This window comes from Triturus cristatus, chromosome 5_2 (genome assembly GCF_964204655.1).
Source record: "Triturus cristatus chromosome 5_2, aTriCri1.1, whole genome shotgun sequence".
In the NCBI taxonomy this organism is placed as follows: domain Eukaryota; kingdom Metazoa; phylum Chordata; class Amphibia; order Caudata; family Salamandridae; genus Triturus; species Triturus cristatus.
In genome coordinates this window covers 736,448,870-736,463,760 of record NC_140588.1, presented here as the reverse complement: position 1 = coordinate 736,463,760, position 14,891 = coordinate 736,448,870, and the positions used below count along the sequence as shown (strand labels likewise).

Below are 14,891 nucleotides of genomic sequence, written 5' to 3'. Positions count from 1 at the left end.
TGTGTAGTCTTGTTATGTTACATTTTTGATTTCATTTCGTGAGTTTTGTTGATGTCTTCATCATGTTTATTTGACATATGTATTATTCATGTGAGGTTTTGTTATATGAGTTTGTGGGCCGTCTGAAATTATTAATGTCTTTTTGATGTTTGTTAATGTGCTATTGATGTTATGTCTTGTCTATAATGTTACAGCTCTGACGAAGTTCCCTTTGGAAAAATTGGGAACAAAACGCGTTGGCTGTGTGCCAGTTTTAAAGATTGATTGAATAAAAGAAGCAATTTTGGAACAGATTCTTGCTTGCTTGATTGACTCCGCAACGAGCGCACCTTGCATTTTTTCTTGAAAATTTGGCTTCTAATTTCACCTCCAGACGGCGGGTTCCTAAGTGATTGCACCACTTTCTAATATATGGTACATGTGGACTAGATGTGCTTGACCCTGGTCTGCCATTTGTTCTTTCCCTTTCACCTAAAACCTTTTGTTGACAGGGCTGTCATGGGCTTGTTCATGGCAACTGATGAGGGATAGGAGGCAGAGAGTGACCCTCTCCCTGATCTCTTCGCTCAGAACCCTGATGATCAGTAGATGGAGTAGCCTTGGCAGGCAGCCTCACTGATCAACAGCAGAATGATTGCATGCACGTTCTCAATCAGTACAGAAATATGTTCTCCCTGACACCCAGTCAAACCACCTTGTGTACCTATGAAGTGGGCACAGGTGACAGTCTGCCTGTAAAGAATTAAATCTACAGACAGCTGGACCATTTCAGGTACTACATCAAGACAGAGGTCCAAAAGATGCTAGAGTTGGGGTCTCATTAAGCCTTCTGATAAACCCAGGGCTAGTCCTGTAGTCCTTGTACCTAAACCTCACACCAAGGGTGGAAAAAGAGAGATGAGATTTTGTGTGGACTACAGAGGCACAAATGCAGTCACTAGGACTGACGCTCATTCAATTCCCAGGGCAGATTAAGTCATAGATACTTTGGACTCAGCCAAGTTACTGAGCACATTTGACCTAACAGCTGGCTACTGGCAAATCAGACTAGCTGAGGATGCCAAGCCAAAAACAACATTATCAACCCGTAGTGGGCATTATCAATTTATTGTGATGCCCTTTGGTCTGAAGAATATACCTGCCACATTTCAGAGGCTGGTGAATAAAGTCATAACAGGTCTGGAAGCCTATTGTGCAGCATATCTAGATGATATAGCTGTCGTTAGTTCCACCTGGGAGGATCACCTGGTCCACCTCAGAAATGTCCTGGAGGTCCTGCAAAAGGCAGTTAGGGCAGAGCAAGGTTGTGTACTTGGGCCACCTGGTAGGTGGAGGCCAGGTTCAGCCATTGAAGAGCAAAATCCAGACCATTGTGGACTGGGTTGCTCCCACTACCCAGACTCAGGTCAGAGTTTTCCTGGGCCTGACTGGGTACTAAAGAAGATTTGTGAAGGGATATGGGTCCATTGTGACTCCCCTGAATAATCTGACATCAAAAAGAATGCCGAAGAAAGTTCAGTGGACAGTAAGTTGTCAAAAGGCATTTGATGACCTAAAGCAGGCCATGTATGCTGCTCCCAATCTGCAAAGTCCTGACTACTCCAAACCTTTCATTGTCCAGACAGATGCATCTGTTATAGGGGTAGGGGCTGTGTTATCACAACTTAATGCAGGGGGCCAGGATCAACCAGTAGCTTTTATCAGCAGAAGGTTGACCCCCAGGGAGATTTTTGGTCAGACATTGAGAGGGAAGCCTTTGCTGTGGTCTGGGCTTGAAAAGCTGAGGCCATACCTGTTTGGCACTCACTTCATTGCTCAGACAGATCACAAGCCCCTCTTATGGCTTAAACAGATGAAGGGTGGAAATCCCAAACTTTTGAGGTGGTCCATTTTTCTGCAGCGGATGGACTATACAGTGGATCATAGACCTGGGAGTAACCATGTCAATGCAGATGGATATTTCCACTTAGAAAATAAAGATTCAACTGGGCAAGGTTAGTCTCATCTCCTTACGTTTGGGTGGGGGGTTGTGTAGGAAAGTAGGATCTGCTTCTATGGTTACGCACACTTTTTGCTTGATGTAATGCTGTTTCTGACTAGTCTGACTATAATCCTGGTAATCAGGATCCCACTCTCTCTGCTTTCTCCCCTAAATCATCATGGTAAGTATTTAGGTACATCCAGTGCTTAATTTGTAAAATTTGAAGTGCAGGTGCTCAAATCTTTGTCAGAGGCCACACCTACTTTTTCTTTGGCTCCACCCACTCCCTCCACTGGCTCCACCCACTTCCGTTATTAGCTCCACCCACATCCTCAACGGGCACAGCGAAAAGTCAGATTAATTTCAGCAAGGGAGCCTGCCTTCCTCATAGTAAGGTTTTTATAGGAGGTTCCCCTGCCCTGTGAACATTTTCAAAAAGATTAAATCAAAAGTGCATTTAAAGCACAATTTTGGAATAAATTAGATAAAATCACTAATGCATTGGACAATTCCAGTGCTCTATGTGCTAATTTGGGGAAAGGACAATACTGGGGTAGGGTATGCCCTTTTTAATATAGTCTATGAGATCAAAGATACAATGTTTACATAGCTTATGTGACAAAATAAACCAAAATGTTGTGAAAACAAACACTAGTCAAATCAGAACAGATAAGCTGAATAAAATCATGAAATACACTTGAATGAGTCACTGTCACTTCCAGTGGCCGAAGGGGTTTGGGATTAATAAATAGCAAAGTTAAAGCGATTACTTTTAGAGAAACAATTAAAAAAGATGATTAACAATTGGGCTTGCTACTATAACTTACTCCCTGGCATGGAGCTATATGTGCATTTATTAGACATTCTGAATAGTAAAAAACATGGAACTTAACTGGCGTTTCCAAATGTAGTTCTGTATCATACAGCCAAGACAGAGATTAGGAAAGACGCATATATATTCAAAATATGACTTTTTAATTAAAGATTTGTATATTAACAAAGCACAGAAAAATGTCAACTCCCCAAAAGTCCTATAGGTACCTAAGGCAAAGGAATAGGTAGTGTCTGCCTGGGCAGTTTGAATTTCTGTTTCTCAAGTCATACCCATTAGTGCAAAATGACCATAGTACCATACAAAATAGAAATAAAGACAAAATTACTCAAACTAAAATATAGATAAATACAGTCAAATAAATACATACATGTTCTAAAATTAAAAACGAAAAAGAATTGTCTCAGAAAAACAAAATAAATAACATATATAAAATATAACAATATATATAACATCCAAAAAAAAGGAAGGGATATAAATATAAAAAATATTAAATAAATTGACACTGTCAACAAAGTGTTATAATTTCAAATAAATAGCCTATATAAAGTAGAACAATAATTAAATATCCAAACACAGTAAAGCCTAACTTTTTCAAAGCATTGCAATGACACGTGTTTTGTCAGTTGGAATTGGCTAGCATCTATTTTTCTAGAAATGCCCACAAACAGTTTAAATTGCTTGAGCATTCCAAGTCTTCCTCTTTCCTTGCTTTACTCCTATTGTCATCAGCTGCTCTTCGTCCTTTTGCAAGCCATGACAAAACATAAGGGATGGGGTTGAATCTCTTCAATGGTGGGCCAACAAGATTTAAAAACATTAAAGAACATGTTATTTCAGTCAGCAATGATGCTCTTGTAGATGTGCAAATAAGATTCATTTGAGAAAAGCCCCGCTCACATTCTGCAGTACTGATTGCAATAGTGTGTAAGGCCATCAAAAGCTCCTTGAACTGCCTTTCAATTTCTTTCCCTCCAGATTCCTTAAACTCTCTGTAAGCACGTATAGTTTCTCGACTGGCAATGTTGAATCGTTTACACAGAGACTCAATGTCACTTTCACCATAAAGAACAGGTAGCTCATCAGGCCAGTACTGTTTGTATAAAACTTTCACTTCGCTAATCAGTGTATCATAGTCTGCCCTTTTGTCAGTCGAATTAGTACCTCCTGTAGACAACACACGATGTCTTAGATTTTCTGCAAGACTACGAAAAAACTGTCCCTGTTCAATGATTTTATCAGTGGTCTTTCCTTTGTGCAGCATCACACCTTGGAATATATTTTCTTCTATGCCCTTTTTACACTGTGAGAAGTGGTTCCCTTGCCTGTCTAACATTGCCTCAAACACTGCAATTTGCCGACAAATAGCTCGATGAGCATCAATGATTGTAGACTCACGTCTCTGTAACTCGAGTGATAACTCTGATAACTCCTGAAGAGCATCATACATGAGCCCAAGATTAGCAACAAACTGGATAGATGATAACCGCCTTCCTAGGCCTGTGTACATATTTCGTGTTGAACTGTCACGGGAACCATCATCAGCTGCTCTAGTAAAGTGCTTGTAGAGAGCAGGGTAAGCATTCCAAATAGCCTCCACTGTTCTGAAGCTTGATGCAACCCAACGAGTATCTAACACTCGACCTGTTCTGCAAAGCTGAATGTCTAGAGCTTCTGCACATTCTTTCAGCTCCAAACGGTTTTTAACAGATGTGGTAAATAGAGAATAAAGCTTATCGAGTAAGTTTTTTAAATGATTTGTAGCGCCAATATCTTTCATGACATCATGAACGGCAAGCTCCAGGCGATGTACTGAGCAGTGCCAGGCTACAATATTGGGAGAGATTTTTTCTTGCAACCTCTTCACAACACCACTGTGGCGGCCAAACATCACAGAAGCTCCATCACAGGCAACAGAAACCAGGCATTTGGAGAGAAAATCCTCACTTATGTTAACTGGATCTTTTTTAAGTGCAGATAGTAAACTGTTTACTATGCCGTCAGCTGACAAATCACTCAGCTCAATGAGGTCAACAAAAATATTAGCTGGGGAGTCCATGCCAGGTAGCTGCATTCGCATGTACACAATTAAAGAACTTTTCCTATTTAATGCAGTGGCTTCATCTAGTAAAAGACTTACTTTTGGGGAAAGTTCAATAATTTTGGCAAATATCTTCCTCTTCATTTCTGAGGCTATGTGGCGCTGTATGTTTGAGCAAGCTACATTGGAGTGCAAAATTCGCCCCATATCTAGTCCATTCAACTGGTGACAGTCTATCTCGGTTTCAAAACCATACGCTGGCCTGTTCCGCTTTGCTTCCTTATAAGCTACTCGGAATATTCTGGCTGTTGCTGACATTTGTAAAGATTGCGCTTTTGCAGTTACTTTCAATAAAGGATCTTTTTATGCATTTTCTATGATTTTTAAAGTTGTAATATGAGCCTTGCTTTGTGCATGTTCTCCAATCTTTTTCCTCAATGATTTCTGCTGCTGCTCTATATTGGTGCCATATGCCTTCACAGTAGACTCAGTCCATTCTTTGGACAATTTCATTCCCCTGGATTTCTCAGCACCAAGATCACGGACTTGGCGACACACAGAACAGCCAAGGTTAGGGCCTTTAACAATTAACCATGGATGCTTGCGTTGGAAATATATTTTTTGGTCATGTTTCCAACCTTTGGGAAGAATACCTTTCCTAAAAACTCTGTCTGAATGTGGTTTCAGTGATATGTTAAACTGTTTGCTAGTGCTTGCTGTTTCCTCTGGCTCTGTATCAATTTCCACAGCATGATGCTGCTCATCTCTAAGAGGACTATCTTGTGTCTTTTCTTCTATAGGGGTGATAACGCTGCTGCTAGTAGTGGGGTCACTCTCATCCAGTGCCTTCTCTCGCACTTCTTCATCTTCCTTGTTCACTTCATCCACTGGAAGTACATGGTCTTTTCTAGCAAGTTTGCTTGCAGGCTCCTCATCATCTTTGGGCTTAAATTTTGTGAAGTAGCTTGAAATCTTCTTCTGTCCAGTGTGTGACATTCTAGGGAAGCAAAGTGAAAGAAAACACGCTAGACGTGCAAAGTGCGATGTCAATTCGTCTAAGTAACATGCACAATTAATAATTATTTGCAGTTTGCACCAAAGACATTTCTGCATCTGCACATATATTACCATCCATGACTGACTACAAGTACAATCCAAATGGATTCTCCTCCTACTTTGCCCACCCAAATTCAGGCCTTTTCCAACTCGTACTCCTGCCTGCCCTGCAGCGCTCACTCGAAAGAGACACAAAGTCTATAAAGTTTGCCTCAATTTTAAGCTTTGGCTTCCGGTATAACAAAAGCAGGGTGAGGTGGCAGTGTGCAGAGTTAGTTACACACTGCGATTCACAAAAAATAATTGCACCCCTGGCAAGTTGTGTTACACCAGACCCCATACGGTGCATAGCACACGAGTACAGCAAGCTTAATGACTGTCAGAGGTGTTTGGATGAAGGGGAAATCTCCCCTCAAACATTTTGCAAAAAGAAAAACCAAAATGGTGCACAACTTATTTTCCATTACATATTTAGCTGTATCAACTTTCAAATCATAGTAAATCATAAATGATGACCTGACATAAGCACCCAGGCCAGAAAGCATGGAAATGTCACACAAAGGCACCCAGCCAGGCCAGAAAGCATAGAAATGTCACACAAAGGCACCCAGCCCAGAAAGCATAGAAATGTCACACAAAGGCAACGAGCCAGGTCAGAAAGCATGGAAAAGTCACACAAAGGCACACAGCCAGGCCAGAAAGCATGGAAACGTCACACAAAGGCACCCTGGCAAGAAATCATGGAAACGTCACACAAAGGCACCCAGGCCAGAAATCATGGAAACGTCACACAAACGCACCCAGGGCAGAAAGCATAGAAACGGCAGACAAAGGCACCCGGGCCAGGCCAGAAAGCATGAAAATGTCAAAGAAAGGTACCCAAGCCAGTGGGCCTGGAACAATTTTCAGAGTGTTGCTGCTGCCCTCAATGTTGCATCACTGAATGAAGTCATAAGATTGAGAAAAATGCAAACATCACACTAAGGACAAACATAGCAAATGAGCCTTGCCCATTCCGGCGGAGGTGGTGAGAGTGTGGTATGTTGCAGTGGAGCATTTAGAAGCCCACTGCTTGTTGAGTGGTGTTGGTGAACTCAACTGTATGAACCAAATCTTTCCACAATCCTAAACTCACCAACCCCAAGTGCCTCAACTTCCTGCTCTATCCAGTGCTGTGGTAGAATACCTGCATATCGGCTGATGCTTTGGACAGTTGAGTGGCTACCAGAGACATTGCTAGTTGTTATTTATTAATGATATGTATGTAGGAATAGCTCTACGAAACAGCAGTAATGATTCACGATGGCTTAACATAGGTCTCTGAAGCAAAGTGAGTCCTGTGAGGAAGACACAGGTTGTATAGGGACCATACTCCTGCTGTCACATTCGGTATGTTTTCTTTGGTACCTCCAGGGCTTGGCACTTTAATTTAAGGCAATCTCAGGAATGGGCTAGCGAGGTGAGCCGTCATCCCTGGAAATGGGGAAAAAATGACTTACCCAGAGACAAAATTCAAATCCGTGCCTTGGGTTAAGCAAGGCCTAAAGGGCACTTTGCAGGCAGCATGTAGGCCTGTGTTTATTGTGAAACGCCAAGCTATCCTGAGTCTCTCCCAGAGATACTGTGCTGGCAGAGATTCTTTGTTGAGATTCCTGCAACAGCTGTGTGTTGTAGCTACTATTAGGGTGTATCAGTGAGGGATAACTTTACATCTATGTTCGGGCTTGAGCACCTGTGCAGGCTTATTTAAGACATCATCAAACTTACACATTTGATAAATAAACTTCAATGTAATGACATTCGGGAGTAAGAAACGAAGTCCTAAAGTAGATAATTTGTTGCAGGCCACACTAGACAAATATTTTTTCTCCGGAGCAAAATAGAGACATTTTCACCATAACCTTGTTGTCCTGTAAATTAAAAACATCGCTCAAAGTTGTTGAACAATCACAGATATGTAACGCCCAGTTTGGGAGCATAATGTAGCAAAGTCCCCAGGATTCGCTCTCTTGCTTCTATTTTTCTCTCTAAATCTCACCGCCACGCCCCCCCGGTCTACCTCCAACTCTTATTGTCTTTACTTTAGTTTCTCTCTAGTCTACCTATCCCTCCCTCAACACCCTGTCTTTCTATATATCTTTCCTTCTCTCCTCACCCATCTCTTGCTCTGTCATCTCTCTCTTGGTATGTGACCTCAGGGCTCACCCCTCGTTACCTCTGTCTCTCTCTCTCTGCTTCCTACCCTTTCCTCCCTAATGGCATCTTCTAAGTTATTCCTCACCTCTCCTCCCTCTTGCTACCATGCTTCTGTTTTGCGGCTGTTAGTAATAAGGAACTTAAGAAAGTAGAGAGGCATAAATAAACTTCATGAAGGCCAAGGTATTTGTCTACTTAGTAGACACAAACTGCAGCTCTGCCAGTATCCGCCATAAATAAAAGCAAACAATTCTTGAGAAAAATACATCCGCACGACTCACTGAAGAAAGCCAGAGGTACGAAAAGTTCACGGGCCGCCTGTTTAATCGCACGTTATAGATTGCTTTGAAGTTCGAATCAAATTAATGGAGGACACTGCGAGGCTGATGGCTGACGCTGACCTACTCCTGTCAGTCTTTTTGCACATCATCTCTTTTTTTAATACATATTAAGGTGCACAGCAGCACTGAGTGGAGAATCTCTAGCCGCTCCATCAATGGAAGTGCATTGTGAATGATGATGGCATGCCCAATGTATAAACAGTAATATCAGCCTGCCCTGTGGAATCAACAGCAATCCACATGGGTGCCATACGCTGTCTATAGCGTCCGCGCTACTGCTGTAGTGCTATAGATAACATGGGACTTTGGGAGTCTTGCAGTCCTCTCAGCATGGACCTCAACCAACCACCACCACCTATATGATGCAGATGACCATGACCCTCATCTCGTGTACCAATCTTCGCAGCAGCAGGCTGTATACACCACAAGCTTGGCGAGCTATCATCAGTAGCAGGCTGCAGCAGTCTATCTCGACGCATTGCAAGCTGGGGTTTCACTTCCAGTAAGTTTTCAGTAAAAAAAACAACCTATGTGTACTACAGTCAGTGTGCCTGTGTATGGCCTGCGGCGGCAGCGGATAGTACTAGTCAGCCGCCGGTCAGTGCATATCATCATCAGTACTGTTCAACATTCCTACACTACCACATGGTGACCAGCCGGCCCTGCCTCGAGTCACCTGGTGGTGCTGACTGTTGCATTGCATCAGTGATGCCACACTCTTACTGCCCCCAGAGACCATAAAGACCTAAAACACCCGTCCGTGTGTACTTCAGAGGCCAAAACACCAGAGACTGAAACCTTTAAAATAACACACCCCTAGGGGCCCTAAACCAAACACTTGAAACCGTCAGCGCTGTACTAAGAAAGTATAAAACCAAAATGCTGCAGTACAGTAGAGACCAGAAATCTAAACAGACCAGAACATATAATGCCCCAGCTGGGCCAGCCCAACCTTAACCTCATCATACGGCGAATGCGCAATCTGAAAAGAAATCAGCGCGCACACACAGCCCCAACCGGCCAACCCAACCCACCCCCAACCCGACACCGAACTAACAGCTGTCCAGTCACACCACACCAGTCAATGATCAACATATCAGTCAGAAAAATCAAATGAAAGAATATATTGAGATTTCATTTGAAGAGATTCATGTTCATGAATCCCCTTGGTTCAGCCAGAGCAGGTCAGGTTGAGGCTCACAGGCGAGGAGCGCCCAACCGCCTGCAACACACTTCGCGCTGGGAGTGGACTGGATGAGATGGGAATCGCAGGGGTGTGGAATTTGTTTAATAATCTACTAGTCCAACGGACACAATAGTGCAGAAATCTACATGTCCTGTTAAAAATTCCACTTGTCCCACTCACTCTTTACATCATTTATATATGGTGACAGTGACACAGAAACATTAATGTTTTACATGCTCTCATCTCAGATATCTATTTCTTTCTTCGCAGAGCCTGTGAAGACACTCATACCCTGTGTAGACACACCTTCTGCACACTGTGTGCAACAAACCTATAGAGCTCCAGCATGCCTACTCCGCTAGGTAATCCCACCTTTCAGGTGATCCCCAGGATCAGGGAATTACATTATGCTGTTGCACAAAGTGTACTGATGAATATAGGCTGTCCTACATGATGAAGATACGAGAAAGAAAGCAGGGGTCCCACACCTCGCTGCCATTGACAGGCAATTGCCATGGCATGGGCCAAGCTGCATTAAAGTCTTTGGGTCCATCGCTGCTTGAGGAGTGTTGCTACACTATGTCCTTAGGCCTCCTCATTAGCATCTGAGGTGTGAAAACTTGTTTCTCAAGTTGTTTTGTGCAGGTCACTTGTGCTGTAGTTCCCCCATCTAATTTAATCTGTAAACAGTGTTTGCCCACATCTTACCCGGCCCATGTTCTACAGCTGTTTTGCACAGCACTGTGAAATGGCTCAGATTATAGAGAATTCCCAAGCCTTACTGACAGGCTGTTGCCAAAGAGCCGCAGCATGGGCATAGGCTATCTCATATCCTACAAAGCCTAAATTGCACGGACTACCTCAGTCATGTAAAGTCTCACCTGTTGTTAATTATGCAAGAATATTTGGCATACTTAGGAAGGTGACATATTTTTAGCCTGGCAATTGGGACATGGTGACTGATACTTCTAGCAGCAACGTGCCCCTACAGTCTGTTGTGGGTACCATAAGCAGCTGCCTCGTATTGTCATTGCACAACACCAGCTCAGTATAGGTAGGGTTTTGGCAAATACTGAGGGCTAGAGAGCAGCACGTTTTCTCTGCTGTCAACAACTTAGCATTTCTACAAATACCCACCTAAAAAGCACTATCCAATTAAAGTAATGAAAGATTAGAGTTTTGACATTCTGGAATGCTGTATGGCACTGGGGGTGAAAGATACTCATGCAGCATCGAGCTCAGGGTGTGTTTGATCTCTTAACTGGCAAAATGTTTTTTTGGGGGGGGCTCTTCCAGAAAGACGCATCTCGTTCAGTGTACTCTTTCAAAGAAAGAGTAGCAATAAAGTGACCCACTACTAGACCAGAAATGTCAGAGACAAGTTTTGCCTTGGTCTCTTTACAGCAAAGCTCGTGAGTGTGGCGAAAGATAACAATTTTCTTGGTCAATGCATTTAAGGCATGCTTAATACTCTTGAATTTGCTGTTACAGTTTTAGGGAGTCACAGTTAATACAATCATTAATCACAAGGCTTTTAATGCGTCCAATGGTGTTCGGTGAGGCCAAGTTATCTGATGCCTGCGCTTAGCATTTGTAAAATTTCTCTCTGCAGCTACTCCTCATATCAGATGGAGTGGATTGCTGGAAATTAGTGGTAATGAAATGCCAATAAGATAATAACTGTATATTCTGGTTAATTGTTGGAAATTATTAGAAACTGCAACAGGCTACGTGTTGGAGATAAAGTAAAACAAAGAAGACGGAGCAAAACTCGCAGCGAAAACAAGTGGGTCACAGGAAATGGTCATAAATCACTTGGACAAACTTTAAACGGTGCTAACAGCCATAGCATGTTGGCAGTCTGTCTTCGTCTTGAGGTACCGCAAGTCTGAAGTAAGCAAGGTAATAATTTCTGCACTCAATAAAATATATGAATGAATAAAGCATTTATTTTACTCTACAAATAATGACAGCAAGAAAGAATTGCATGTAAGTTTTAATTTCAGAGAGCGATCACTCCAAAAATATTTTTCTTAGTTATGCTGCCTTTCAATGGTGTTTTGTACAAAGTATTTTTTTTGCTTTAATGGCTCCCTTGAACCGCAACCACCTCCTAAGCATGTATAGGCCTCAGGGGCACTTCACGTTGCAAATCGGATTAAATAAACGATATGGGGCACTCCTGGCCAAGATAATTTGAAGTCATGCAGTGGAAGCAAAAAGGCATGGGCTGGATGGATTATGACCTGACCAGCACTCTGCAAAAGAGCCACGAGACAACACGAAGCCAGACTTTGGAAACATGTGAGGGAGGGGTGCACAAATACTATCAATCAGGCTAACAACACAAACAGTTGTGAGAGCACAGGGGATCAAAGAGGGGCAACAAGGACAGGCACCCGAGGCCCAAGGTCGACGCACGCACAAGAGGCAAGTGGAGAAACTGAAAGCAGAGCAGAAGCATATTAGGCACAGAGCACGAGGGAAAGCCATGCGAGGCCTTGGAAAGGGAAACGAAAGAGAAAGTGGGAGAGCGAAAGATTGTCCCTCAATTTGTTTTTTGGAATATATTGGCATACATGAAACACAATTAACTTGAAGATACTTCTCAGAAATGTTCTCTAAGGTTTTGCTAAACTGTTGGACTACTTAGAGTCTCTAAGTAGTCCAACAGTTTAGCAAAACCCTTTTTTTCAAAGACTCTCTCTCACTCTCACCTGGTGCAGCAGCTGTTGCCAGACCCTGGCTTCAAGGCCCACCTGGCTCAGTCACAACGTCGTCCGGCCGGGTGAGTGTGTCAGCGAGCGTGAGCGGCCGCCGGCCGTTGAACAAAGAACCAACACGAAGACTAGGTGCGCGGCTATGCTGGGGCGTGGCACTGAATGCGTGGCGTGCGCAATCAATCCATAATTAGGAAAAATCTGCGCAGTGCGCACGCTGCCGCATACAGCCCCCGCCCCCAGCCCCCGAGAACCAAAATCGAGCCCTGGCCTGCCCGCCCGCCCACCCGGCGCCCACTGGGCCAGCGCAGCGGGACAGACTTAGTTGCATGCGCCTGCGCCATCAACTTAACTTTCACAATCAATCGAGCCGCAAAAGTCAAAACGCGAGCGAGCAGCAGTATGTTGGATCAGCTGCACAGCAATCTGATCATTGAGAAGTGAACACAACACAGAAGTAGTAGTAAGTGAAGTACTGTGTGAGTGGCAACTGGCTAGTGAAGTCATACAGTCTGTCTGCACTGCAGTGCAGAAGACAGTGTCTCGGTCTCCGGAGTCGGACAGGGACAGGAAGGAAAACACTTGAGTCTTTAAGTTTTGCCTCTGCTAAGTCCCAGTCGTAGCATTAGTGAAGCAAGTAAATTACTTGTTTAAATCAATTACGTGCACCTGAGTGTGTAGACCGGGCGCCGTAGACCCGGCCCTGATAATTAGGTGCCGGTGCTAAGCACCAGCAAGCACCAGCACAAATTAAGCACTGGGTACATCCCAGATTGGATACTGGGGTACCCTTCTAAGTCCCTAGTATTTGGTACTAAAGTACCCAGGGCATAGGTATCCTAGAGGTCCCCCATAGGCTGAAGCATGTATTATGCCACCTATGGGAGACCATTCAAGCTATCGATATGATATGCTTTATTCGATACAAAAATATATCATAAAAGCAGAATCAGTCCTTATACAATTCTTAAAAACAACATGACATAAAACTAACAATGACGATTCATTGCAAATTTGATAATTAAAAAGTCAAATTCAATTTATAAAGAGGTAAAAAATAGGGAAAGGCCCATAAAATTTGAGTATCATAAAAAGCAGTACAGAGCAGTATAGTACAAAACAATTCATACAAGCCTAATCCATATTTTTTGATGCCAAAAACTTCGAGCGTAACACCCATGCACATCCCAGGTATTTAGCTGCCCCACAGATCACAGTAAGGGAGGTAGTATCTGTTCTGAGGACACGTAGAACAGACAAATAGTTTCTTGAGCCCAGCAATATGCAAACAGGTTTTAACCACTTACTTCTTATTTGTCTGTATACTGGGCAGGCAAACATAAAATGGGCAATGGACTCGGTACGAGCTCCACATCCTGGACATGGAGCTGCTACTGTTACTACTGCAAATCGGTCGCTCCCCCTCCAGCTCGCTGTTAGGTCATTAATGGGGAGAGTTCCAATTCTCAGTTTCATATACAAAGACCTATCTCTAGGGATTTGGATAAAATCAAGATATGCTTCCATTCAAGCTATCACTACATGCCTGCCGTTAAAGCCTGTGTAAGTTGGTGCTAGCACCACTTACAAAAGATATAGGTTTCCCTATATCTAGGGTCACTGCACTTAAAACCTATAAGTCACCCGTACTGCAGGCCATTTCAATTCTGAAGGCAGGGTGCTCGATTCTAAGTGTGAGGGTGCCCCTGCAAGTGCAGGACACCCCTACAGGCTTCAGAGTCCATTCTCCCGGGCTGTACGTGAGACAGCTATATAACACATAGAGGGGCACCGAGTCATTACACGATGACCATCTCAAAACTAGCTGTAAAAAACCCTATCTTGTTTGGTATCAAGCATGTTGGAATTATACCCCACATCGTAAATGGTTTGGGAGGTATGATTCCAAACACTGTAAAGGACCTCCGTTAGGTCCTCAGTGCTCCCAGTCTTCTGGCTGCCGACCAGAGACACGATCCTGCCCTCCTGCTGCAAACAGGGGGGGGCAGAACAATAGGCATCCTGTCACAGGGAAGTGTGACCACATCCCAGACAGGGTTTAGTGTGTTGGGACAGGTTGGGAGCGCTTGCCAGCACCACATAGTCTGCGTGCATGGCACATTTGGTGCCCTCATGCACATTCCAGTTCAAACCAGTTGAGGGAGCTGTTGGGTCCTACTCTGTAGTGAAAGTGAAAAAAGAACAGGGGAGTATTCTCCCCCTTGTCCAGCCCTCCTTAGGGAGGGACCCCTGGTTCGTCCCAACCGTTTCCTTTGGGTATGTAAGGGCTTTCCTGAGGGTGGGTCCCTAGAATCATCATGGGTCATAATCCAATTCAGACACCACTTCAACTTTGACCGTCTGGGCACTCTGGACTTCGCTCTGGGCATCAAGGCTGCAACTAGGAAGACTCCTGCTGCTCCTGATCTCTTCGCCCTGCTCGTCTGCTGCAACATCCATGCCTGTGCTCCATACAGGAAACCTTCCAAGGTCTGTGGGCATCCAAGACACCTGAAGGAATCTCCCTTGAAGTGAAGG

At 43.7% G+C, this 14,891-nt stretch overlaps 1 protein-coding gene across 1 annotated transcript; it reads right to left on the bottom strand.

Moving 5' to 3' along the window:
* Nucleotides 1-3,456: 3,456 nt before the first annotated feature.
* LOC146829196 (E3 SUMO-protein ligase KIAA1586-like) lies at nt 3,457-5,829 on the bottom strand. Its single transcript, XM_085606660.1, has one exon. The coding sequence runs from the start codon at nt 5,170-5,172 to the stop codon at nt 3,457-3,459; it is 1,716 nt and encodes a 571-aa protein (XP_085462786.1). The 5' UTR covers nt 5,173-5,829.
* Nucleotides 5,830-14,891: the final 9,062 nt, after the last annotated feature.